Genomic DNA, 27,471 nt, shown 5'->3' with positions numbered 1-27,471 from the left:
AGAAAGAAAAGAAAGAGACTTGGCTTTTGAGTATCTGATACACGACAGGAAACACCAGTGCAATGGGGTCTATCACATCATGCTGCCGCTCAGACACCAATGACTACTGCAAGTCTTCACAAATAATTACATTTATGGAGATAGTAAACAACTCAGCTTCAGCAAAAAACTGCCTTATCACCAAGCTCAGTAGGGCATCTGAGCCTTCAAAGCAGTTTCTGGTATCAGTCTGAAGACAATAGGATTTCTGGGTCCAGCTAGGATGGAAGCAAATAGAAGGAAGTAGGAAGAAACATTGTACACAATGTGGCACAGATGAAAAAAAGACATATTTACACTTGAAAATGCAAAACACACTAGAGTAGAGGAGGAAAAACAATGAAATAACATGACCTTTGTCACTGAGGACAGGAGGCGTGGCCCTCTACTATGACGCAGATTTTTATATATGTATTTTAAAAATTTTAAAAAATTGAATATGTACGACTCAAGCAGGAGGACAATACAGAACAAAAAAAATCTCTGTGTTTGAAGATCAATTTCACATCCTTTACAAGAAACCTGGACCCATTTCCTTCCTGGTAAAACCCTGACATAAGGGCTAAAGAGCCTTTAAATAAAAGCAAGCAATACGAAATTTTTAAATACTTACTAACAGTTGCATGGGAAAGTTTTGTTGTGAGACTGAGAAAGAAGGGCAGAGCTACTTTTAGTCAAAGGGTTGCATACTCTTCTAGAAAAAACACAATAAACCAAACCAAAAAAAATTCAATCAACTACACCAACTTCAGTATCAGTTTACTAACCTTTGGGTTGAAATCCTCAACTAGTCTATTAAAAATGGCCTTGCAACACCTGCACACAAAACAGGGAATACCTGCTATGATAAAATGACTTTTTTTTCCAATATACCCCTCATCAACTTTTGATGCCACACACTGAAGAAACTAGATTTATATCAGTGAATGGCAAGTGTCATCAGGCAACGATCTGCACTACACTGGTGGCTCCATCTTCATCATCCTTCTCTTCAACATCTCCTTTTTTAAACTTTAATTTAAAAATCAATCTTCCATTTGGTAATTCAGTGCCATGTCTGATCTTCCTTGTCACTTCTGGCCACACTGCAGGATGTCTATAGATACCATTCTTATTTCTTGCCAATTCCATTTGATACTTTTGATTTGGAGTGTCGACTCCTCCTTCTAGATGAATGGCTTTCACTATTGACTGAATGTTTTGGTGGACTATTGTCAGGACCTGCTGAGAAATAAATATTTATTTAATACATATACATATTTATTTAGTTGACACTGTCAAACTCCTATCCGAAAGGCAGTAAGGTTTTTTAGAGCTACAGTGCTAACAGTATGGATTATTTCAGGCTAATACAAATTGGTTGATACTTGTACTCCATCTAGTGGCCTATTTTTTTTTTTTAAAGCAATGTTTAAGACTCCTGTAAAATTCTTCCTTCTCCCCCGCTCCCCCCAAAAAAAAAATTAGAAGCTTGCTATAGCAGAGTGGTGAAACATCTTCCATTTTAAATCATATCAATATTTAAACCTCCTCATTTTTCTTAGTGGCAGGTACTACTATTAGAAATTAAGAATTATGTAAGCAAAGTCTTTTAAATATCTTTTAAGAGTATACTTCTAGATTTCCGTCTTTCAAATGAAAGAATATGTTTTATTCTGAGAAAAAATGGGAGGGCAGTGGGCACCAAAACAAGAAATCAAGAACAAAATGTGAAAGAAGCTTGAAGCCTGTAATTAATGAAGTAACAGGAAGTTACAGAGAAGGGGTCAGATTTCTCCAGCATGCATAAATGGGAAAAACATTCTGAGTTCAAATAATTTTTCTCCAAAATATAAAACTATAAAAGTCCACAAATTTACTAAACTGAGAATAAACATGCAGAAAAATCATGAATGAAATATAAAGAAAATCTGCTTTAGGTGCTTTTCAAGCTTATGATAAACAAGAAACATTTTTAATTTTACAAACACCTGGAACATAAACTCTGACAGATAACTTCCAGGTGTGAATTTTTGATATTTGTTCAAAAGCAAGATCACACCAAAAAGCCTACAAAGGAGGCAGATAACTGACCTCTAGTGTAGGGAAAAGAAATCAGAAAGAAGCTGCCTTTGCTTAGTGCAGAGAAAGCTGCTTATGACCATCAGGACTGCACTGACAGGGCAAGTGTCAGTAAGAACACAAGCTCCAGGGCCAATTGCTAACTATTTCTTAACAACCAGAAATAAAAGTCCAGCAAATCAAACATGCAATGTTCAGCGAGAAAACCTGTTCACAACAGCTATGAAATGCATAATGCCCAACACCTACAATAACGGCCTGGAGTAACAGCAGAAAAAAATCAGTTGACATATTAAAAAATAAATACATTTCCAAGAATCAGAATTTAAAAGTGAGCAAAGAAAAGTAGTTTTGCAGATTATTTATCTGCATTAGTCCTGCAGAGATGTTAAAACAAGTCCTGCTGAATCTAGGCAAGTTCCTCAAGCCTCATTTTCTAGTGCTGAGCCTTAATTATACCATTTCACGAATACAGCTACAGTAGTACCAATACCTCTGCTGAATTTAGAATGAAGCCAGGAAGCATCTGGACTGTATGGACTGTCTTCACTTTCTGATAAGGTCTGCAAAAACAAGGACATATGTCATTGGGATGCTGGTGGTTCATGTTGTCAGTACTCCTCCCATTTGCAACTGGACTTAGAAACTGTAGCAGAAGTCCTCATAAAACATTCAGACAGTACTTTGAACTTTTCCCTTCCTAGTCGGAAGGCACCACACAGATGATACAGTAAGAACTCACCACTTGCCACGTGATCTGTTGTGTAACCAAGTATTCTTAATATTCCCCTAGCATTCCACCTGTACAATGGGAACATTAGCTAACCATTCATCCTTGAACGCTTTGCTAAAATTACGGCCTCATTTTGAGTAACTAAGAGGACAGCATTCTTTAGAAACCACAGTGTAATTTGGGATTAGTCCAAGGCCTGCTGAATTCAGAGTTCTTTCTATTGACTTCAGTTACACTCTAGACCATCCCCCCTAATCCCTATTTATGCTAACTCTGGTAAAGAATTCCAAAATCTAGGCGCTTTGGAGTGTTAACTCTGGAATAAAAAAAAAAAACAAAAACAGGCTTCTTTTATACAAGTACCTTTTCTCGGTGGCCATAGTACTCTGCATACCAAACCATTCCATATAAACACAGGAAAGTTGTAAAGGCCTAAACAAGGGAGGAGAGAAGAAAAAGAACAAGAAAAACAACCTGGAAAACTTTTTCCAAATTCCTTGCTGATTCAAGGTCTCAGAGTCCCTGGAGATGCCACATTTAGACCTTCATGCTCTGTTTCTCCCTGTATCTTTTGTCAGGATGAGTAAGACTCATGCGTCAACTTCAAGCTACACACAGAGCCTGCCACCATGGGGTATGCAGAACAATTCTCAATGGAAGCACTAAAATACATCCAGATCACCCACAGGAAACACTGCCAGCAGGATTTCTGTCCACACTGTACAGCATCACACAAAGGCAGTTGGTAGGCACTTGTAGGTATATTATCAGGAGCCACCAGTCTGGGGGAAAACCAAATTTTCCTCCTCTCTGCCCCATGCTTCAGGCTAGGTTACATACTTAGTTTTGTGGTACTCTGATCTGAGAAGCAATTCAACACTTTTCTCCTCTGAAGTATCAGGAATAAAATCACCATGCTAAATAAGAGAACAATAAATTCTGACTCCCCATCACCTGTTCAAACAGTGTTCCCAATTAGAAAGAAGAAGTATTTATCTGTCAGCCCATTATAAATGCCTTATTTTTCACTGACCATGAAAAATGTGCTTGGCATCAGAGTTACAAGTCTGGCAAGACAAATGTCCATTTACTGTTATAAAATGGGCATTTCATGCTGCATTTGCAGTAATCACACTGAAGTACAGAAAGTTACAGGCTTAGTGAGAATGATTTGCTTGATAAATGAGGGTTGTTTATGTAGCTGTAAGACCTCAGTGTGGCACAACACACATTGCTTATTATCACTGTCCATTAACTCCTGTTCATTTCCAGCAGGCACTACAGCAAGCTCCACCAAAGCCAGGCTTGATCGAACTGACATGATCTCTCATCAAGATAAAGCATCCTAGAACTACTGCTTGTTTCATTGTTCAGCACACCAGTAATCTGCTATGTCAAGAAATGAGAAAAAAAGTTATTCTAGTCCCTTCAATGTGAGTTCTAAGCAATCCAGCATTTGTTTTTACTAGGACATGCATAAGGCTCTTTACCAGCATTGCCCCACAATGATCCCCTGCTGCCAGTGTTCCAGAGAGGAAGCTATTTAGATGCTTTCAATGCTTTTGTCATGCTTTATGTTTCACATGAGAAATTTCACTTACCACACAGAGAAGCCAAAACACAACATACAGTATTTGTGTTTTGGAAAAAAGATCTTGTCCAAACTTTATGCACACAATAGCTTCAAGGAAGGCAATTACCCTGTGGGTAAATGAAAGCAGGGAGGAGAGTGATTAAAAACACTAAGGATTTAACTCACATGTTCACAACTCAGACGCCAGACTGTCAGCTCTAAACAAGCACTACTCTCTAGTGAGCACACACCTCCCTGACAGCACCATTACATGAAATCCTTTGACAAATGTAATTTTCTTTCTATACTTTTCTCAGCATAAACAGCACACAAAGAGTGATTGACTGGCAGTTCACTGTTCCATGGGGCTCAAGGGAACAAGGAGTGTCTGCCAATAGCAGAGAATCTTCAATTGTGCCTACTACTGTGCTTCAGCTCTCACCACATATGAATTTCTTTTCCATGCTGAACACCCAACAGACTCCCTTGATGGATGAACTAGAACTGTGCTTTGTTTATTTCTCTACTAGATGTAAATTTACTACAATTCTACATTGTCTAGTTTGTTTACTTCACATGTATTTCCCCTATGAGAAAATTCATATGGAACAACATTTCAAATTCTCTGAGAATCCATGCATTTGCTCTGGTTTATCTGTAAACTCAGGTCCACATGACAGCCTCAGAGGATTTGGGGAGAAATGTGAGAGAAAAAAATGCAGTTTTTACATTTTCTGATTCTTTTAATGTCAGAGAGGAAAGTATCACCATCTCTCCCCCTGCTAACAGGTGTTTACATCTTTTCAGGTTCAAAGCTATGAGGGCTTTTCCACCACTTGTTTATGAATCCAAAGTTTCTACTGTCTGCCATGAAAATAAATCTAGTTTGTATTGTTCCTGAAGAGAAAATTACGTATGTTTAACAACACAAGTGTAGAAAAGTGCTGCATTAAAAGTGTAGGAAAATGACTCATCTCAATCTGAAGCAAATAATGAGAAATACTATTAAATTTAAAGCGTAATAGTTAGCTTGTTCAATAGAGACTTTAAGGTTGTACATCTGAGCAATGCATGAAATCTCCTCCTCACCAATGTGCAGACACCATTAACATCATGTCAAGTGTTCCAGTCTCCCCGGCTTGACACTGCAGGACACATTCCCTACCAATACTCTCAATAACCAGTTCACAAAAAAATGGCACTACTGCCTTTCAGGGAAGATCCACTTTCCCCCATGAAAGAGGAAAGAAAATGTGTGCTTGACTAAACCACTGGTATTGCAGAGATGGTCCTGGTGCAAGTAATAAATCACAGCTTTCCTGTAGTATTCAATGTGACTTCCAGCATGATGAATGGGGCAAAAACTTAAAAATGTGGCAGTAACACCCAAGTGACAAATACACAAATCAGTGAGATGCATATTAGCAAAAAACTGAGAGCAGTACTATTCTCTTGAGTCACTAACTATTTTTCTTTCTTGGTTTTATACTATTCTTACTGATCCAGCTGCAGAGTTAAAAAATCATGAAACTGATCTACTGGAGTGGGAAGAGAAAGACCACCATCAGGAAACAAGCACAGGGTTATGATACACTCAAAGGCATAAACAAAACAACAGGTTATTTTAAATAAGGACTCAAAAAAAATACAGCTGTTTGCCCTGAACTTATAGTTCTTTCTGTTATTCCTGCCAAGAATACTTGGGTTAAGCACATTTTACAATAGGAAAGCTATTACAGCTGATGAAGTGGTAAATCAAGAGAAAGAAGGATGCTAACAGTGAAGGGTATTAGTGTCCTGCTGAAGGGTGATGAGAGTACTCCATAGAACTAAATATGCTAAGTTTTCATTCAAGCAAAATGGTCTTGTAACATTCTGACAGATTTTCCTTTTTGAAAGGCTTCAACTTAATGAAAATAGTGCAATTTCAGCAGGGCTGTTGCATTGGCCTTGTTCATGCTTTACATCACCTACTGTACATCTATCAAGAGTGATGCAATAGTTATGTCAAGTTGAAAAGAAACAGTTTCGTACTAATGAAAGGCACTAATTTTAATTATACCCATAGTTAGGCTGCTTAAAATTCCATTTGTGCCTTTAGAAGTACCTTGGTTACCACAGAGATGAATGTTCCATATACTTCTATTAATTGCTTCAGAAATTATATTCTAGATAGTTACATTACTGGAAGATTTCCTCTTTTTTGCAGTCATCAGGAGCTCCTAGTGATGCTCTGTTGTTTCTAGCAGATTACAGAATTAAGCAGTAGGAAGGAGAATACTTAGTCCATGCACTTTTCCCACTATTAGACCAGACTGTGGGTGAATGTTCTATTGCAGTTCTTGTTAAGCAATCCTGCAGACATATTTGGTTATCTATTTATTGACACATGTTACATTAATGTATTCAGTGAGAGCTTTGGACTAAGGATGATGGGTTCTGTAGTGCTTAACAATTTTTCAGAAGCAACTATGCAAACTCTTCATTTAAAGGTATCCTCTAAGAGAAAAAGAGATTGCAGTCAAGGTCCCATGGCTCATCGTACACTCACAGAAATGGGATAACCATGGCTTGTTTCACTGTCCTCTGCTGTGATGCTGCTAACAGCAGCAATGCCCACCTTGGCAACCAGGGAAACATTACCCTCACAACCATCAAGCAAAGGCAAGCTATAGAGATAAAAGCTTTTTCCTTCTCACCTAAGAATATGGGTAGAAAGGCCAATGGTGCCTTGAAAGACCCTAGCTTAATCCAGCAGGTCATAGTTATCCCTTCTGTTGTCCTTACTCATTCCATCACTTCCCATGTTCTGCCTCCAAATTCAGAATTTTCCTTTCCTCTTGCAAAATGAAAACAAGGACTGGCTTCATGGGAACTGCCTGTTCCTGTGCTGGACCCATCCTTAACACTTGTCCAAGTGCTTCAGAAATGCAGCAAGAACACTTACCCGAACACCCAGCACTGAGTTCCCACCCTCTTGCACTGTGTGTCTGTGAGGTAAGCATAGTATTGCCTGAGAAGGGAAGAAAGAAAATTCTTCAGTGAAGTTGAAAGTCCCCAGAATATTTACATATAGAAAAAAACCTGTGTTACAGATGTATCTATAGTGAAAATGAAGTGCTGATGGTTAAATTCACATGCAATCATTCTGGATGTCTACCAGATGGCTTCAATTCTAGTAGGACAGATTATCACATATATCAAATAGCTTGAGACAACACAGAAAACAATCCTGAGAGCAAGAGCTGGGAAAGTACCCAAACTAGTAGGCTAGCAGCATTTGTCTCCTGCCTCTCCACTGATTCTCCAGTTCTTACAGGCAAACTGCAAGAGTTTCCAAAGAATTAAGAGGATTCCTTCATTTTTTTCCCGCAGTTTGTCTTTTATTTATTAGCAACTGCATTTTCTTCAGAAATGTGGGTTTGAATCTCAAAAGAATATGGCTATTCCATATCCTGTTTGAATGGTCTAACCACTGGCATGTTTTCCTCTCAAGAACAGTAGCATTTTTCCCTATTCTGAGAACAGTATGGAGACCATTCTGCTCTGCTCTCTATGCTCCAGAAATTTAAGAGTTTAGAGAGGGGAATTCCAAAGAGTGGAATCAGAGTTTCTGTCCTCAGTTTTTGATTTCCACTGACAGATGGAGAAGACAAGTGTTATTACTCCAACAATACAAGGACTGCTAAAGAACAAAGACTTCTACAGGTGTGCAAGTGCTACAATGGAAAAAAAAAACCAGACAAATTCACCTATGCAAGAGCTCACAGGGTATTTTGGGTGATTTAATTAATAGTGTGAAATCACTGCACATAACTTAAGACACTATTTGAGGAATAAATCAATTCATGGCTGCCATTTAACTGTCCAAGGGAACATCACTTTGGACATGAACAGGGAATTCTCTGCTTCTAACTTCAGATCTGTGTGCATCCTGTCTACCTCCAACTATGGAATGTGGAAAAAAAGGAAATTAAGGAACTTTGCTAACAACATAAAATGGCATGCATGACCGAAAGCAGATTCATGCTCCTACACAGCTGTCAATGCTGCATATATACTGTTCTGTTCTCACAATAAGCTACTGCTCAATCACAATCAGGAGATCTTAGAAAAACCAGCAGCTCTGGTTTTCCTCATCTACACTTTTGGGAGCACCTGACTCATTAACTTGAATACTTTCACATGCAGTCCTCAAGGATAACATATGCAGCTAACTCACAAAACAGGGAGATGCTACACAAACAGGAGAAGGAACAGACTGGCTCTGCATCCCTATGGCAACACATTGTTATGTACATTTTACCTCATTAGTTTATTTGTGAGGAAATACATGTTATTGATAAGAGATTATTGTTTTGCATTTCATGGTGGCAAAAGCATGTATTTTGTGAAATGTGCCATTCTTATTCACTAACTATATGCAGTTCTTGGATGCCTAGAAGTTAAGCTACTTTAAACTGAAAAAAACACTGAAGCAAAAAAATTACCTGACAGTGGGTGCTGTAATGATTCCTATGAAGAGAATTCTCCCCCAGCTTAAAGGGTGGCTTGCTTGGAACACAAAGATATGTTTCAAAAAGAATGTGTTCAACTCAGTTAGCTAGATCAAAAAAAAAGCTAGTTAATAGTGTTCAACTTACATAACTCCTGATGAATTAGTACAGCAAATGTGCAAAGATTAACATGGAAACTAAAACATAAGAAATTCCTGCTCTGTCTTTTGCTAGGACAAGCAAGTAATATACTAGTAAAACAAAAAAATTCTCCCCTAGAAACCTCTATCAAAGTATTTGCTCTCTTCTCCAAAACTCATGAAGGGACCAGACACTAATTCACCCTGTAGTGGTCTTCTGATAGCTTGCATATCCTAAATCAAGTACAAATAACCAAGACAATTTTGGGAGAGAAGCAGAAAAGATCATATATTAAAAAAACCCACACCTCAAAAAATATATTAAATATTTATGGTTTTCCTTTAAAACACTAAATTAAGAAATTTTTTTAAATTACAGAAGTTTTAATTTTAAGTTTTTAAACCATTTGTGACATGTTATAGAGTCTTGATGGATCAATTACAGTATTCTGAGTATTATTGATCCATTCAACAATCAATGGGAAAGGAAAAAAATCCAAAAAAAGCAAGGCAAAACAAAAACACCCCCACACAAACCAAACAATCCCCTGCCACATCAACACAATAAAACCAAAATAAATTGAAATTCCACCACCTAAACCCCACTGCCTAGCAGTGTCAATTGCAAAAAGCCAATACAGCAATCTGTAACGTTTGACTTTTCCCACAGATTCTGTAATTACACTCCTGAACTCCCATGTAACTCCCATGAAAGTGCCCTTTCCAGTTCCACATTATCAATTCATTTAACTGTGTACTTCAACAACAGACATACATTCCATCCAGAATATTTTTTAGTCCAATATAGCCAACAAGTAACTGAGCTGATAGCAGCTTTCACAGAATGTATTTCTTACCTGCCAAATAATCATGAAAAGGTAGACTCCAGCCACTCTCTGAAATGAAGACTTTGGGTCAAACCAGCGGACGTAGGTCCAGCTGGCTGGGGTGAACTGTAATACAGCCCTTTTGATTTTCCCTGTGGTTGTGTGAATGTCCCTGGAAAAAATAATGGCTGGAGTGAATACAAGGAATATGCCAGAAGGAAGAAACAAAAAAAGCAACAGCCCTGTGACTGATGTTTCTGAGGAACAATCACTTTTTTTTGGTCAGCAGAGATCTTCTCAGACGCAACTATGTACCAGGCAAGAGAGAATTCAGAAAAATAATCTGTTAAGCATTTCAGTCAAGGTGTGTGTTCTGCTATAAAAGCCTACCCTTCTCTATCCTCAGTCCATAACTCAGTAACTAACTACAAAACACATCTATCATTCTTTTCACAAAGAAACGAAGACAGCAATTCTGCAACTTCCTTGGAAAATCTAGAGGTTACTTCTTCCTGGTTAATGTTGCCACTGCTCTTACCCTAAACACTCCTTGTTTAGAGCTCACTGACATCAGTCCTTCAAGAATCTGTAGGATTCATTATTTGTTGTTTGTATCAGGGACTGGCTCCACAGGTTTAATAATACTACACCTCCAGCACACATAAGCCCTGCTGTTCTGATAGCAGATGCATGTGGACCTCCTGGAGAGGTGTGATAACACTGTTAAAAGCTAGAAAGCATTTAAATTCCATTTTGAAAGGGGATTTTAATGCAGGCTCATCTGATGTATTACTGATTCTTGCTTTTGGTAATATTAATTCAGATGAGCAACAGCACCCAAAGGACACAGAATCTAAGAAAAACTCAGAGCTTCATCTTCTGAAGGAAGACTAGCAGGACTAGAAGCCATTTTTCACCCTGTTATTTCTCTGGGCCTTCTAGACAAAAAAAACCCAAAAACAAACACAAAAAAACCCAAAAACAAACAAAAAAACAACAATGGCATAAAAAAAACAAAAAAAAAAAACAACAACAAAAAAACCCCCTCAGATTTGATATTTTCAATATTTGTGTTATTCTAGGCTAGAGAAAGCTTAGATTAGGGAGAATCTTCTAAACTTTAAGATCTGTATTTATTAAATTAAAAAAAAAAGAAAAATAAACTAAAAGGGCACAGGCAAAACATTCTCATTCTCATGAAGCAGCATCTTCATGTTAAAGGTCAGAAAAATCTACTCATGCATTTAAAAGAACATGAGGAAAAATTATTCCACAAAGACAGTAAAGACTTGGTGTGCCATAGTCTGCTGTTTAAACTTTCAGTGACCCTCTAAAAATAGAAGGATCATAAAACTCTAATAGAAATGCAGGAAAACTGAATTCAGACTAAAGGCTGGCTGATTCTTAGAGTAATTAACAAATCTGTGAATAAAAAAAGAAAAGCAGTACAGAAAGTCACACAAGGTACAAATTTGGAAGTCAAGATCTGAGTTCCTTTTCCATCTCTCAAGGCAATTCACTGCACTTGACCCTGTTTCATGTATACCATTGGCAATGTGCAGATAACCATGCTTGCTAGCAGGGAAGAAGGCAGGGGAGGGGCAAAAAACTATGGAAGAAACCACACCTGGACAGCCAGGAACTGACATACTAGGCCATAAGCTATTGCCCTTTCACACAACAAATGCTTCTTTATTTTACAATTACTCCTTTTATTAGAAGGTCAACAATGAGGTATGGCAATTCACAGCACGGGCACCATCAGCCCCATCCATGCCCCTGCTGCAATTCCAGCTAGTGCTGACAGACTGCCACACTAATGCATCACCAAGGTGAACCCAAATCTAGTTTTAAAATATATGATGAGAAAACAATCACAATTTGCTTTGCTCCCTAACTTCCTCAAAGTTTTATGTATACAAAATAAACTGAAAATGCAAATAGCTTAATTATTTTGTATTGTCAATTGGTATCAATGCTTGTAACTTAAAGTTGCAAAGGAAAATCATATATACAGTCACATCTACAAACATATACATACAGGAACATTACTATGACACCGATATTTAACATTTAAAATAAAATTAAAGCACTGTTAGCACAGACAGATTCCATGCTATTTTTATACATGCAAAACAAGGTTTATCAAGCTTTAATTTAGACCTACTTGAAGCTTGCCCAGTGATAGGTCCTCATCTCCAAGAAACGACAAACTACCATGCCCAACCAGATGCCACCCCCGTTACAAAGCAGGATGTCCAAAATGACTTGATCCCACCAGCATTCAGCAAAATTAGGCAGAAGGTGCATGAAGAAGAGCTATAGAATACAGCAAAAAGACTCTGGGTGAGGAACAGCATAGAATTAATATAAATTAACTTTTAAAGTACACATTCAAAAATCAGCTTTTCAGTACACAGCATACTTCAAGGGCATGAGCCATAGCCACTGAAATGTCATGGACATCCTTCCATTAACTTCAGAAGGCCTTGAACAGAATCACACAAGACATCAGAGATTTCCTTCTCACTGTTTCCTGTTGAGGCTATGCTGCATATAAGGATATCATGCAGCTGTTGGCCTCTCAAAGATGATACAGGATACATTAATAGAATGTATGAAACAAGCAGAACGACTGCGTTTCTTGGATGAAATAAGGTGGTTTGTGCTTTAAAAAAAATAAAATTACGAGAATCTTTGTTTCATTTTTGCTAAATAGTTTTAACTAGTATGTTTTCTAAACCAGCAACAAGATGAAGCAAGTAAAATGGATTGGTTTGTAATAGCTGTCAGTACTAAAGCATGGTGGTGTTCAGGACACAGGACTTCTTTATTTCAAAACTCTGTTTTCAGGAAATTTAGTGACTGTAAAAAAAAAAAAGAGTTCAACAACATTTCAAACACTTCAGCAAGCTTTGCTGCTATACTTAATACAGAATGGCTCAAGAAGTTAAGAGGACATCCACTCTACTGATGCAGTGAGGGGAACAACTGGCCAGAGTTAAGGCAAGACATAAACATATTTTACCAAGAGCTAGAAACAGATTCACTACCTCTCTTTCTCCTTTAAGAAAAATAATTTTATTATCTTATTCTATGAGAAAAATCACTGCAATCCAAAAAAATAGACTGGAAAAGTTACCTATGGGCAGGAAATCAAGACAGCCATATGCTGAGCAGTTCCTCTGCAATACTCAAGGAGGTAATTAACAAAATAGCAAACTAAAGAATGTACCTCCACAAACACAGTGCAATTCTTGTCAGTGAATGTACGTACACTGTGGCTGTAGAAGACTGGAAGATTACTGGTAGGATTTTGTAATAAAGTATCTTTTGTTCAGAGATGTAAGCATAAAGTACTGAAAAAAATCAGATTTGAGAAAAGGAACAAGAATGTTTTCTGTATACAACAGGAATGAATGCTGGCCCATTTACAGTACATTACAGTGACTAATACTGGCAATGACAATTCCTGTGAAAACTCTTGCAAAAGTGTATCAAAAGCAGTTGTTTTTCTTTGACAAAGCTATGTGGATTTCAACCTTTACAAAAAAGAAAATTTAAGTTTCTCTTCAAGAACCAAGTGATACAGTGTTGTTCATTGTCCTGGTAAAGTTTCCCTTTCATATTTTTAATTAATTTAGCCTGAGAGTGGCAATAGCCTACAAATGTCAGTCAGATCCACGCAAAGACACCAGAAGCTACAGATAATCAGGCAGCAAGACCCAGAGCACAGGTCTGACAGCCTCTAAGGCTCTCTAGCTGCTTTCTCACAATGAGAGACCAAGGTCTGCCTGCTTCCCAACTTTAATTCAACAGTATGGAGCATGAGCCAAGTTTCCCATTTCAGAGCAAGGAGCTGGCAGCAATCCGTGAATGCTAATAGGAAATACTCAGCTAAATCCCTGTGTAACTGCCCTGATAACTTCTGGAGGTTTCTAATTGCTCTCCTGAATTATCTTATTTATCAAAGATCCATTTGAGTGGTGATAACATATCTGTGTTTTGAACCTTGTCCAACACATTATCTGTTCCAATAATCTGCCTTCCAACAAGGGGAATACTGGACACCTGCTGCTGTGTCAAATTGAAGATGAAGATTGTGTGATAAACAATAAGAGTATGAGTGAAACAAATCCAAATACATTATTTTCCAGAGAGAAAAAAATGGTACAATAACTAGCTGAGGTATTTTCTATGAATGGGTACTTGTGAAATCCCAATCTTGAGCAATTTCAAAATCACTTAGAAAACACAGTATCCTTCAATGCTACAGAACAAAAACACGTTTTGAAGAGGAACTTACAGCACCAGAATTTTCAAACCCAAAATTTAATTTCAGATTAATAAATCCTTATCTATGTTTCTAAATTTACAAATGTTTTGTCAGACAAGCCAAGCATTCTCAAGGCAGCAAGCTTTACAGAAAACTGATTTTAAAGACTAAGTTCAGATGTTTACATCAAGAAGATCCCTCAACTCCATTTCATTTGTAGGTTATGCATGCCTATACACAATGTGTGATATTGTTGTATGTGAGGTACAGGGACCAAGAGAGTAGATCACAGATGTTGTAGGGTGAAAAAGGAGAACAGTTGCTCTGAATCAGGAAATATATGAAGTAGAAAAAGTAGCATGATCCCCATAACACCAGAAAATAAATTATGAATGGCACAAATAGGCTGACCTAGACTTCCTTTCTATTCAAGCAGCAATAAATCACTTACATAAAACCCAGCTTGCTGTTGTCTGTTCATTCAGCTGCATAAATTACTCATACTTATAAGCATCTGGCTTATAAGACTTAAAATGTAAACCTATACTGAGAAGTAGAGAGCCATCCTTCTAGTAACATTCACTCTTCCCCCAAGAACAATTCACATCTCTTACCTTTGTTGATAATTAAGATGAAAGTGGCCTACCTCAGTGAGCTCCCAGGTGATGCTAATAGTCCAGCAGAGCCCATAGCTGCGGATCAGCAAAGCCTTCATAGCCCACCCCCAGAAATGTCCAAAAGCAAATATATCAAAGTGGCTGAGGATTCTCTCCCAGGTGATAACATGACAGTTCACTGCATACTCCTGTTATGAAAATAAAAAAAAAAAAGAACAAAATTACTTCATCAACACACAACTTCAGAAAGAAGAAACATTTTTCCATCAAGTGCATTAAGCCTGGAATTGTAAGGCTATTAAAATTAGCATTATTTAATTTTCTTATCCTTCCAAACTGTGGCAGAAAACTTCCAGTATTAAGGCTCAGTGCCATCACAGTACAGCTCTAATTTAAAGGGAAATAGAATGGACCTTGGTGGCTGAAGAAGCATGTATTTTCTAAGTGACAGAGAAGCAACAAAAACAATAAAATCCATAACAATAAAACCAGCAAACAATACTTCAGAAAATACTTATTTGCCTTTCTTTGGAGTCTTGATTTGAAATAACCACCTTTCTCCACATTGATGCTGCCTGGTATTCAGATATGGCTCATTAGTGGCTAATCCTCCTCAGTTTCTGATGTAACGTTACTCACGTCAATGTTTACTTGAGTATCTTTTGTGTCTTATTTTCCTCATGAAAGCAATTTCCTAGAACCCATTCATATTGAAGACATTCAGTTACAGGCTTGGATTGAAAAAAAATTTAGGGGAAGATCAAAGGGAACTTGCAAACGTTTTTTTGCAGATGAGCAGCAGATTCCTTAAGATACTAATTAATATTCTAGTCACCAATGACCAAGGAACCAGGTTCTCAAAACATGTTGTACAGCAAGTGCTAGAAATCATTGCCCAAAAAGAAAAAAAAAAGTATTCCATCAGGAGGCTGCAGTTGTGGGGTTCTGTCTCATCACTGGGCACAAACAGAACTATTCCTAACAGGAAACACACATTTTATAACATCTCTGCTCTTCAATCTTCCTAAAATACACATTGCCACCTGCAGGTCACAACTCAGCACTGCTCAGTGCTGTTAATTCAAGAATTCTCTTTCAGGCCAGAACTATTGCTAATCCTGCACAAATGAACACTAATCTAGTTGAAGATGAGACAGCAGAGAAAGATATAAATCCTGGCCACCACAAAGAGAAGAATGCACAATTTCATATAAATCTGTCTATCAGCAGGCAGCTGAGTCCCACTGTGGGATGACAGTTGTGTAGATTACTCTTAAGTAACCTTTACTGCTGGTGCTTTCTTGTGTATGCCTGTGCTGCTGATCAGAGAAAGGTGCACCATCTGTTCTAAGGATGGTAAACCTGCAGCCTTAGTGCACCAGGAGAACTGAAACTGGCTCCTTTGCCGGCACGAGAAGCACAGAATACACGACAGAAGGTGCAGGCTTCTTGCTACACCAAGATACCTATGATGAGTGAACACAATGAGGCTACTCCAAAAGTAAGGTTTTTTCCACGGCTCTTGCTTTCTTCTTTTGTTTTTACTGGGGCTTTTTCCTCTCTATCTGATTTTTCCGGCTGCAGTTCTGCCAGCCATACAGCGAAATGTGTTGAACTTTTTTTTTATACCCAAGCAACTTTGCTACTCCTGTGCAAGCAACCAAGCGGCAGCCTTCATTACCACTGCACTTTAAAAATTTACTCCAACTTCAAACGACAATATCTGGATTGCAAAGCAGACCAGGGCAACTTTCCAGTGACTGCTGCAGTCAGGGAATCTGCTGTACTGTAGTTCTGTGCCAGTAGCAATACTAGTCCTCCCCTAGTTAGAATCTATTTCTAATGTAAATGACAGGAGAGCCAGGTGAATCTGACAAACCAACAGACTCCTTGTCTCACCCTTTTGCTGCTCAGCAACACCACTGACACCGGTGCTGGGGCTCCATTTAGCCATGTGTCCTCCCCCCATCCTAAGGGCTAAGGTTGCCCTTACCCCTCCAGCACACAGGAGGTTCCTTGCAGAACCCAAAGTCACAGCCCAGAGCTGCACAGCATGTACTGCTGACAGGCTGAGGTGCAATACCTGAAGCATGCAGTTTTCCAGGCAAGGAGCCTGCACACAGCCCTCACTATCAATCAGCTAACACGAGCTTACTGCACTGTAAAGATTTCCATTCCCCCATGTGCTACAGGGCACGAGTTTGCAGCCACTGCTGATGAGGTACTGGGTGTTGGCTTGCCTAAGTAGTAAATAGCCACGTGTGAAAGACAACCAGTCAATTTCCCTACTCAAGAGGTATGAGGCCTATAAAAGCACCTAGTATACAACAGGTGGCCATGGTGGACAGATGCACAAATCCAAGGTCAAGGGACCATGTTGATCACATGGTAAGGAGTAATTTGAGGTGATAATGAGGATGGCAAGATTAGCAACTCTTGCCTCCCCACGCATCCTCCTCTTCTGCTTGGTGCCCAACTGCTCACACTGTGTTCTGCTTGCCTCCCTGCATAACTCACACCCTTCTCCCAGGCCTCCTTTTACAACCTCAGCTCCCTGTGTTCGTGTCCCCACCTGCAAGGGAACGTTCTCCATATGGAAAACTCTTTGCAAGCTGCTCAGTGAGCAGAAGAACAAGCCTGGCTTTCTATGCCACTCCAGGTTATGGTCTATGGAAACAGCATCAGTGCTCAGTTGCTGACTGACTGGAAGGAAGCAGAGTCCTGCAGCTGCCATACACATACTCCACAAGCTCCATAGCACAACAGTAATGTACTAAGCTCAGAGCAACAAGATGAGACCAAAGTTCTTTGAGTGCAGCACTGTGGCATCAAAAATCCTGATCTGAGACACATACCATACAGACTTCATTTAGATATTACCTTGCTAAGTCTATTTTCAGTATCCATGCTCATATCTATTACCAAAAAGCATCCAAAGCCACCCCACTGCAAACATATATCCTGTTCCAAATGGTACACTCATCCAAACATCTACATTAGGAAAAAAAATATACTGAGAAGATTCTTTTTCACACCAGCTGATTTCAAAGCAAATAAATTGCTGACACAAAGGACTTGTTGATTCTGTCAAGTGTAGGCACAAACTTGCACTGCTCATGACAACAAATTCAGATTTATCCATTCCCACTCATATAAAACATGACTAAAGTATGTACAAAAAAGTGCCATGGACACATACCATAATATCTGCTTCCCTTGTGGCATATCGAAGATTAGGGTCCAGCCAGTACATCACAGCTTTTACCTGCTCAAAGTTGAGGAAGAGCACGAATACCAGGAACAGAAAATAAAGCACACTGAGACCTGCAAAAAGACTCAGTTTTACAATCATGCTCATTCAAAAAACTGCTTGGAACACAGAGTTCAAAAAGCTGCTTTCAAACACTTGTTCTACAAATGAATTTCTATACACAGCAGCTACAGAAAAGCTGAAGAGACACCAGTCAGATGGCAATGTCTGAGCACTCAGCCCTTCATATCCCCTCCTGTGACAAGTGATACAACACATGCTCAGCTGCATGAACAAAATCAGTCTAATCAATTTAGACGTGTAGTACAAGGCTGTGATCAGGAAGCTCCTTAGTAAGAGATACATTAGGATCCAGGATTGCATTAGCTCTGTCCCTTTGCTTTAAGTATTCTTGGTCTCACTAATCTAAGTCCCTAAGCCTTTACACAGATTTCAACATAAAGGTCAATTTAATAATGCCACCTGGCAATTCTGAGCTGTGCTGGTAATAAAGAGTAATTATAAACTAATGCATGTCTGAGTTACTTTTGTGAGCTGGAAAATTTGCTGCTTGAACCTTTTAAAGATAAATATGATTATTTATTTTCACAGCACTATAAATTATGAAACACCACTGCATTTAGGAGTACCATTTCTCTCCTCCAGTCTGAATAAGGATTTTTTTTAAAAAAACTGAAAAACTTATTAGAAGTTGAGTCCTAGGTATAGCTGTGTGGATAGATTAAGCTTTTGTTGGAACCATATCTTTACATTATTCATAAGCTTCCAGATAACCAAGACCACATTTGGAGGAGGCATACAAACACCATTTCCAGAGCCTCAAATGTATCCTGCAGCAACATCATGGAAGGCAGAAAGATTAATGTAAATAAACGAAGGATCTGCCATTCAAAATAAACTGCAGCAATTTTAAAAAGGCCTTTTAAACTATAACCAGGACTCACATGCTGATAGCCCCCCGTGTACACCAGAAAGCAACTTTTGTTCAGAGACACACACGCACAGGAAGTATCTATATGGTCCTGTGCAGTTCCTCACAGAAACACAAGGACCACAGATGCCACCCTGCTAAATGAAGCACAGCCTGCAGGCCAGGGTGCATCTGGAAATGTTGAGGATGCACCAGTCCTGCCCTTCATCTACCAAAGGGGTCTGAGAACTGAAACACAGCTAAATGAACCACACCAGAAGAAGGAGAATTACAAAGGGAAAAATGTTGCTCCTGATTTTGCATGCAGCCTTCTCCCAAAAGTACAAGGGTCAAGCTCTGACCGTATCAACATTGAGAATGACCTTTCACTCTACATGTGGTGAAACTTGAAGTGAGCAGTAGGACCTGGTGTTTCCAGTAGGAGTACTGTTTCCCAAACTTCCCAAGAAGCAGGTTTGTTTAATGAGTACTGTCTAATCAGCAGTATCCTCTCAATGCCAACAGATGAGTAATCAGCTACTTTGGGAACCTACTTATTTTTAGATATAAGGTGGTAGGAGAGAGGAACATTCAGTGTACCTAAAAAATAATCAAACATGCAGTCTACCATATGCTCTGTGAACCCTGAATTATTTGAAAATAAAATTCCTCATGATTTTGCTGTGTAAATCAGATGTTTAAGTAACAGGATTTCACTTGTTACTTTTGTAGCTAACAGAATTATTTTTCAAACTATGAATGCAACTGATATTTACAGGTATTATTAATTAAATAAGTTAAGAATATGAATATATACATGTCAAGAATATTATTAATTGTTAACCTATGCAATGATACAATTTAAGAAACATATAAAGTTACAACATATTTTTCCAATAATGAAGAGAAACTAACTATTCAACTGTGTTTAGAAGTCAAACAGTATATGCAGTAGCTGGAGTTGGAAGAGCAGACAGTAGGAAAGAAGTGGGGGAAGGAGATTGGGAAGCACAAAACAGGATTAAAATTGTATCAGAATGAATGATCCCTTTTTTGTGATTTCATTTACACCATCCTGACACAGAGTAACTACAATGATATTCCCAAACATAACTAAGAACAGATTATAAGCAACTGCTCAGGAGCAGGAGCAAAGTAACATTCACACAAGTTTTACACACAATTATGGTTCATGACAATTCCATTCATCAGAAAGCTAAAAAGGCAGGTCCTGCAAAATCAGGGCAAAAGTTGTAAACACAAACTTACCAAAAACCATCCTCCATAGAGCAGGATGAGGACGTGTAAAGGGTCCTAAGACAGCAAACAAAAAGCTTATTAGGAGACAGTCAGTAAAAACCACAAAATTTATTTTTGAGTATATCAGATACGACTACTTGGCATGAGCATGGATCAGTTCTTCATCAAACTATGTAATACACCTGAAAGCTGGAGCTCTATGCTGTTAAAAAAAATTCAGCAGTTTTCAGGGTGGAAAAAGGAGACTGCCAGTTGGTAACATGAAGACAATTTTTCACTGTTTTTATAGAGTCATGTCCAGAACAGTAGCATGCTGTTTGTTCACCAGACACCACATCTCAGGTGTCACCTGAGGATGTCCTGACCTGGTTTCCAGACTGCAGCTTGCTCCCAATCAAGATATCCCATACAAATTTGTCTGTGTTAACAAAGAAACATGGTGCTTAGCCTTCAGACCAACGAGAAGTGTTACCAAACAGGCCTGCTGAAATTTCTAAACTGAGCATCATATACAGATGACAAGAAGGAAGACACCTACGCTCTTCACCGGTGTCAAATTATTTACTTTAGAGCCAGGGATGAAACTGATTTATTAGACTAAAAACCTCTCAGCTAATGTGAACAGGAGAGAAGGTAAATCAGGTGAAACTGGAAAATGTCTGAAGGTGAATCGTACATTTAGGAGGCAAGAAGTGGCTCAACAAATATTTTCAGCACACACTGCAGACCACTCTTTCACCACTGTATGCACAAAGCTCCTTTTTCTCTGGCATTCAGTTTTTCAGGCAGCACTTTGTGAAAAGCATGCATATAGGATTTTTAACATATCGGAAAAACACATCCCAGCTCTGCAGCACAAAGCTGCCCTGAACACGATCACTGTTTTTTCCTGAACATTGCCAGCTGTGAGACAGTTTAGACTTGACACAAGAATCATGATTTTGCTGACAGGAATAAGCAAAAATTAAAAAACCAAAACAGACAAACCATGTATAAGCATTTCTTCCACAGAATTAAGTGACACACAAATGTTCTTACATTTTTATACTTTCTACTCCTCACACAACTACCAAAACTTTTGTCCAACTTTAACTTCTACTGAGCAACTGTGGTTTTACATTGTAAATGCAATTTAAACCATTTCTATTACTATCTTCTGGTAAGGTGTTGTGCCTGAGAACTTTTAGAATTACACTTCTGTAGAAACACACTGAGGCAAAGTCCTCCTAAACATTATTTAAAGATCTGTTAGCATCACTACTTAGAATCTGAGCTGCAACTGCACATCTGCAAATAGGACACTGATTTTGAGAACTTGACTTCCTTGTTAAATACAGACTATAAATAACAAGCTATAAATAACACTTATCTCTGCTCAGTATGACTACAACCATTTTTAGACTGTTCCTTAATATAAAAGAATTCAAATGAGTAAAGAAAAAATACACTGACAATTGGTATTTAAATAAAAGTAAAAGTAAATATAGCGGCAATAAAGAGAAACTCACATTTAAAAAACATGAAGTACAAGCTGTATAAACCTTACTCACCATTAGGAAAAGCTAGAACACTGATGATTAGAAAGAAGAAAATCACAGAGAGGATACCCCTCCAAATATTATCCTCTGGTACAGAATCATCCCTAAGGAGACAGACAACACAGTATTAAAGTACATTATAAGGATGAAGTCAAAAGGCTCTCAAGATATATTATTTAAATAAAGAATACATGGAAATTAACTATAAGAAATAAGCATGCCCATTAAGTAACAAGTTAAGACAGTAATTGCACGGAATGATTTTCACACTACACTTCTGGGTTTCTCTCTCTTACAAGAGGGTTAAATATTTAGTAAACACATGCAAGCCATTAGCATTATTAGAATTTAGTTTAGAAGCAATGACCAAATTTAACATAAGGTGAAAAAAATCTTCCGGCTTTAATGCTTATAGAAACATCATTAAATTACTTTTACACAGCAACTTTTACTTTTACACCTAAACTAAAACCTCTGGAAGCCTGGATGCAATTCCTAGGTTTCCCTTTACTGTTTTGATGGTACTTGCAATACACTTCCCTTTGTCTATCCTCAACATTAAATGCCTGAGATGAGGGCAGAAATAATGGTTACAATCAGTCTTTAGAAATAATGAAAGTACAGCTTAGAATCAGTAACAGAGACAGAGCACAACTTAAAAGATCCAAGGAAAAAATATCAATTTGCTTTTAGATCTATTAAGCCAAAGCTCTGAATGTAACAGAGACACAGCACAACTTAAAAGACCCAAGGAAAAATATCAATTTGCTTTTAGATCTATTAAGCCAAAGCTCTGAATATACATGCATTAGTTGTGCTGTTACATTATAGTCACAAGACAGCCCTAAGAATTCAGTTTGGAATGCCAAGGTAAACTTGACAGAGCCCTTTCTTTTCAGGCAGGTAGAAGATTAACAAAATAACCCTCACCTAACTTTTCCAACCAGCAGACAGCTTCTGGAATAGATACTTCAGTAATACAAACAAACTTCAGACTATCATAGCATAAACAGTGAATACTTCATAATGTATATAACCAACTACAACTAAAATCAAAGTTTTACTATCTGGGTAGTTAGCATGTACTTAGGATCAGTTTGTTCATTTGAGTGTATTTTTATTATTTTTTCACAACACAGTAACAAAATAATTCCTAGCAAACTTTGAAGGTATAAAGCTCTTCCTGGAAGAGCATCTGTCACATTTCTGGATGGTTCAGTAAAGAATTCATGACAGCATAAATGCTCTTCTCCACATTAGATACTTGCTGCAGTTAGAAAATATTTCTCACTTAGCCAAATTATTTTTCTTTTCCTCAAAACTGAACCTTAACAGCTTCACAGCAGGCATTCATCACTGTGAGGCATTTAAGCACTGTGTTAGTTTAAATGTATGGAAGGAAAAAGTGCATTAAACACTAATGGTTTCTCTGCAGGCCTTAGGGACTTCCCACAGTGTTTTTTTTAAACCAGCTGAGTTCAGCTTTACCAGTCGTTTTCCAGCAGCCATGCTTCACAGGCTGACACCTTATACCAGTTAAAAACTCCAAGTCCTAGAGCTTCACTCTGGCTCCCCTGGCAATCCCAAGACCTTATGCCATCCAGTGCACTTCCTAGCCAGAGCCTCCAGCTCTGATGCCTCAGACAGCAAAACCATATCCCTCTTTTAACACATGTAAATAACACACTGGAACATTCTCTCATGGCTGCCACCAAGAGGATGAACTAATTTTTTTATTTTTTTTTTATATAGAACAAATAACTACAGTTGCATCACATCAATTCATCATTTCAACAAAGAAGTGAAAGACATCGTGATCACATCACTTAACTGCTGCACCAGGTGAGACTAAAGGTCCACACCTTTGCATATCAGGATTCTGAGTACTACTCAGCTTCAGAAAAGTTCTCCTAGTCATGTTGGCACCACTTCTCCCAAAAATCCACAACGATGCATGCAGTGTTAAACTGCAATTCATTCCAAGTGAGTGGCAAGGCATTTTATTTTGGCTTGCAGATACATTTCACAAGGGACAGACACCTAATCTTCTTGCCAGAAGCAGGTAAGAACAGGTGTGAGCAACAAACTTGCTGCTGCACACTAGCTGGTGTAAGAATTATAGTGTTTACCTGGAAGAACTATTTTGGGGAATGCTAAAGGGAAAGATACAATCATAACAAGCTGTAATTGGGAAAATGTGCTAAATCATCTCCTCACATAGCCCCAGAATTGTTGACTCTGATTTTGAAATAAAAGAATTCATGCAACAGAAGCAAGGTTTCTAATGCTTACATGGGAGGACACATGAAAATTCTCTCAATTTTAACCCACTTTACTAGGGCATTTATCAATTCTGTGGTTTTTTAGAGAAGAATATAAAAAAACAAAGTGCATAAAAACTGCATAATCTTTATCCCTCCTCTGTTCTTCTCCAGAGCAGTAGATTACAAAAATGTCAACGAGTGAGTTATCACATCACAAAAAAAAAAAAAAAAACTCAGTTGAGGAAAAAATAGCTAGGACACTAAATTTGAAATGTAGGAGAAGGAGGAAAAACAGTTCCATGAACTCAGCCAAATCTAAATACACAATAATCCAGTTTAATCAAGCCCATTAATCGAGGGATATGGAAGACAAAAGCTCTACATCCTACAGGTTTACTCCTGCTTCCACAAACCCCAGCAGCTTCATACCAGAAGCCACTAGTCTGTCACCCTTCTTCTCAGTCCTGTTGTTGTGTTCCACAAAATATCCCCTCCAGGACTTATTCCTGCCAGTTGCCTCTGGGCTCAGAGAGGGCCACACACCTCTATCTAGGGTGAAAGAGGACAGGGAAAGCTAGAGCCTTCCCCACCTTTGCCCCAAGGCACAGGATGGAAGCAGAGGAGCCTCTGTCTGGCTCATTCAGCAGGAAACAACCAAGGAAGCTGCAGCCATTGTCAGAAGCACTACAAGGATGTGCTTTAAAGAACAGAATACCCTCTACTCTTCACTTTAACAAAGAAAAATTAAAATTACATTTACTTTGGACTACTATTATTAATATTATTATCATCATCATACCTGAAGATTCCTGCTATCTGAAGTTCAGTTTCACCCTTATCTGTCAGCTCAAAGACAGTAGCAGCCGCTCTCAGTGATCCTAAGGAGGACTTCATGTTATGTATGGCTTGCTACACACAAGGGAAAAGCATCTTCTAAGTTTCTCAGAACCCTCCACATAATTCTGACACAATGCAATTATAAAAAAGACAAGAATTTAAGGAACACAGAATTTCCTCTGTCTACGGTGAAGTTCCTGAAAAAACAAATTTTACTTCACAACATCAGCATGAATCTATCATAGAAAATTCCCCACTCAATAAACTGCCCAGGAGAGCTACGGAACAACTGACAGCACAGGGGAAGCAAAGAATCACTTGTGACACCTCACAGGGAAGTCTACAGGGCCTTGTGCTCAGGAAGTGGGAAAATGAACTTAAACATCACCTTATTGCATGAGTCAGTGCAATAAGCTGATGGAATGGAGCACAGACTGTAAAGCATGTGGGAAAGTATCTCCTCTTCCCCAGTTTGTCAAAGAATGTATATGGTTTGGATAGTGTCCCAAATGAGGCCCAGAGGCAGCACTCTGGTATCACTCAGGAGATCTATGAAACTCCTACAACAGTTGAAAACAGCAGAAGGAGGAGAGGGGAGAAAGTAAAATCAGAGTACCTTCTACAATCTGAGAAGAGGAGAAATAGAGAAGAGTTAAAGAGAAGTCAACTGGTATTTAATCACAGGAAGTGAGGCAGAGAGAGACAGAGGGAAGAAAATGAAACTGAAGAAGTCAGTTAGAAAGACAACAAAACAAATGGAAAGACAAACCAGCAATCCTCTTGGAAAAATGAAAACAAACATCACAGAAGTGAAGCAATTTTATCTGGGCCTAGAAGACTCCAAAGTGCTGAATTTACTTCTTGGCTCATCCTCTGCTTGAAAGAATTAATGGCAAAATTCCTTCCCCAAAGGTGAGCAATCCACTAATCCATTAATCCTCCAGAATGACATTGTGATGAGAATTTCATAGTGAGTCAGAACTTTGACCTAAATTAGCCCTTCAGGGTGAAAAGTGATCAGGCAAGGGGATGAGGAGCACTTGTAGCAAAGGTCTGTAATTAAACAGTGTAGCAGAGCACAGAAATATGTCTCTGATTTTGGAGTTAAGAAAGGATCCAAGTAGAACAAGGGATGTGCTCACCAAAAGTATCTCCCCTGGGGCCATACACGTGTTGAAACAAGAAAAGGCACACCTCAGACCATCCACAGTTACACTGTTTTACTTTTCCTTATGCTCCTGTCTCAACTCAAGCCAGGTTTGGCCATTATTTCACAGCTGATGAAAACTATACATCTGGATTTTTAGAATAAAATGAGATTACACACTGAACTGTGTATCAGGCCTAGCGACAAATAATAATCTTCTTGCATCAAATGGAGAGCTGTCATGTATTAATGTTTTAAGGTCACTTTCAAGGGGGGGATTCACCACCATCAGAGTTTAAGCCACAAGACCACTGAAATCCGTAACTGTGTACACACAATGCTAGAAAAGTTTAAATGAGCCTAAAACGCACTGCACTACCTAGCCAAAACCTCTCAGGAACCACTGCCTACATACTACACAACTTAGTCTACAGGAGGATTAGGCAATGGTCTTCACATTCAGTAGGAGGCAATAAAAAGCATACACAACTTCAAAAAACATGCAAGATACCCCCCAGACTGCACCGCTGTACCCTTTGTTTTCAAGCAAGTTCCCGAAAAACCTGTCTGTTCCTGGCAGGACGGCCATGAATGACCGCAGGGGTGATGCCCGCAGAGCCCTCCCCTCCTGCGGTGCGCCAAGGATGCGGCTGAGCCCACCCGTGCCAGGGCCTGAGCCAAGCCGAGACCGGCGCAGGCAGCGTGGGGTACAGAGGCGGTGCCACAGAACACTCGCTGCCGTCCGCTGCACGCCTGGGAAATCATCTCCATGCCTGATGGCACTGCGGACAGCCTAATAAAGCCCATTTCTGGCAACTCCTTGAAACACACATTTTAGTAGAGACTTTAGCAGAGATCCTCAGAACGATTAACAAGTTCCCAGGAAACGCAGCGGGGATGATAGCCGCTCTGGAAAGGAGGGGAGGATGCCCGCTCTCCAGCAGGGGCCTGCCGAGCAGGGGCGCGGGGGCCGGGCGGTGCAGCACCGGCCCGGGGAGCGCACCGCAGGCACGGCACGGCACGGCAGGAGCCGCGCTGCCCCTGCTCGCCCCGGGGCCGGGCACCGACCCTCGCCATTCCCCGCCCGGGAACCCCCTGCGCCCCGGGGCTGTGGGCACCCAGGGGCGGGGCTGCGGCTCTCCGCGGCGGCCGCGCACCTGGTGAAGGCGAAGGCCATGAGGCTGAGGATGGTGAAGCTGAGGAGGGTGATGGTGTGCGGGCGGTAGAAGAACTCCAGCGTGATGTCCTCCACCTGCTGCTCGTTGATCATGCGGAAGTGCAGGCGGTAGTTTACGTCGTCCTTGCTCAGGGTCCGGCTCCCCACGCACGACGCCATCTCGTCCCCTCTCTCCCCTCGTCTCAGCGCGGCTGTGGTTGCGCGGGGCGGCGCGGCCCGAACCAGCCCGGCCGCCCGCCCGCCCGCGCCGCGTCCCGCCGAGCGCAGCCGAGCGGGGCAGCGCCGCGCCCGCCGCGCCGAGGGGC

At 39.6% G+C, this 27,471-nt stretch overlaps 1 protein-coding gene across 2 annotated transcripts; it reads right to left on the bottom strand.

Moving 5' to 3' along the window:
- On the bottom strand, positions 1–27,451 carry PTDSS1 (phosphatidylserine synthase 1). Of its 2 annotated transcripts, none has more exons than XM_041412882.1 (13): positions 27,147–27,451; positions 21,754–21,845; positions 20,213–20,257; positions 17,962–18,086; positions 14,792–14,950; positions 12,037–12,188; positions 9,900–10,041; positions 8,897–9,009; positions 7,354–7,419; positions 4,435–4,534; positions 3,197–3,265; positions 2,594–2,663; positions 1–1,263 (listed from the first exon to the last, which is right to left on the bottom strand). In XM_041412882.1, the coding sequence occupies exons 1-13, from the start codon at positions 27,323–27,325 to the stop codon at positions 1,151–1,153; spliced, it is 1,425 nt and encodes a 474-aa protein (XP_041268816.1). In that variant the 5' UTR covers positions 27,326–27,451; the 3' UTR covers positions 1–1,150. The 2 variants fall into 2 exon arrangements, with proteins under 2 accessions (XP_041268816.1, XP_041268817.1); XM_041412883.1 differs by having other exon boundaries at positions 1–1,260.
- Positions 27,452–27,471: the final 20 nt, after the last annotated feature.

Source organism: Onychostruthus taczanowskii, unplaced genomic scaffold (assembly GCF_017590055.1).
Source record: "Onychostruthus taczanowskii isolate IOZ18803 unplaced genomic scaffold, ASM1759005v1 scaffold4, whole genome shotgun sequence".
In the NCBI taxonomy this organism is placed as follows: Eukaryota; Metazoa; Chordata; class Aves; order Passeriformes; family Passeridae; genus Onychostruthus; species Onychostruthus taczanowskii.
The sequence above is the reverse complement of the archived record's forward strand: the minus strand, read 5'-3'. Positions and strand labels throughout refer to the sequence as shown.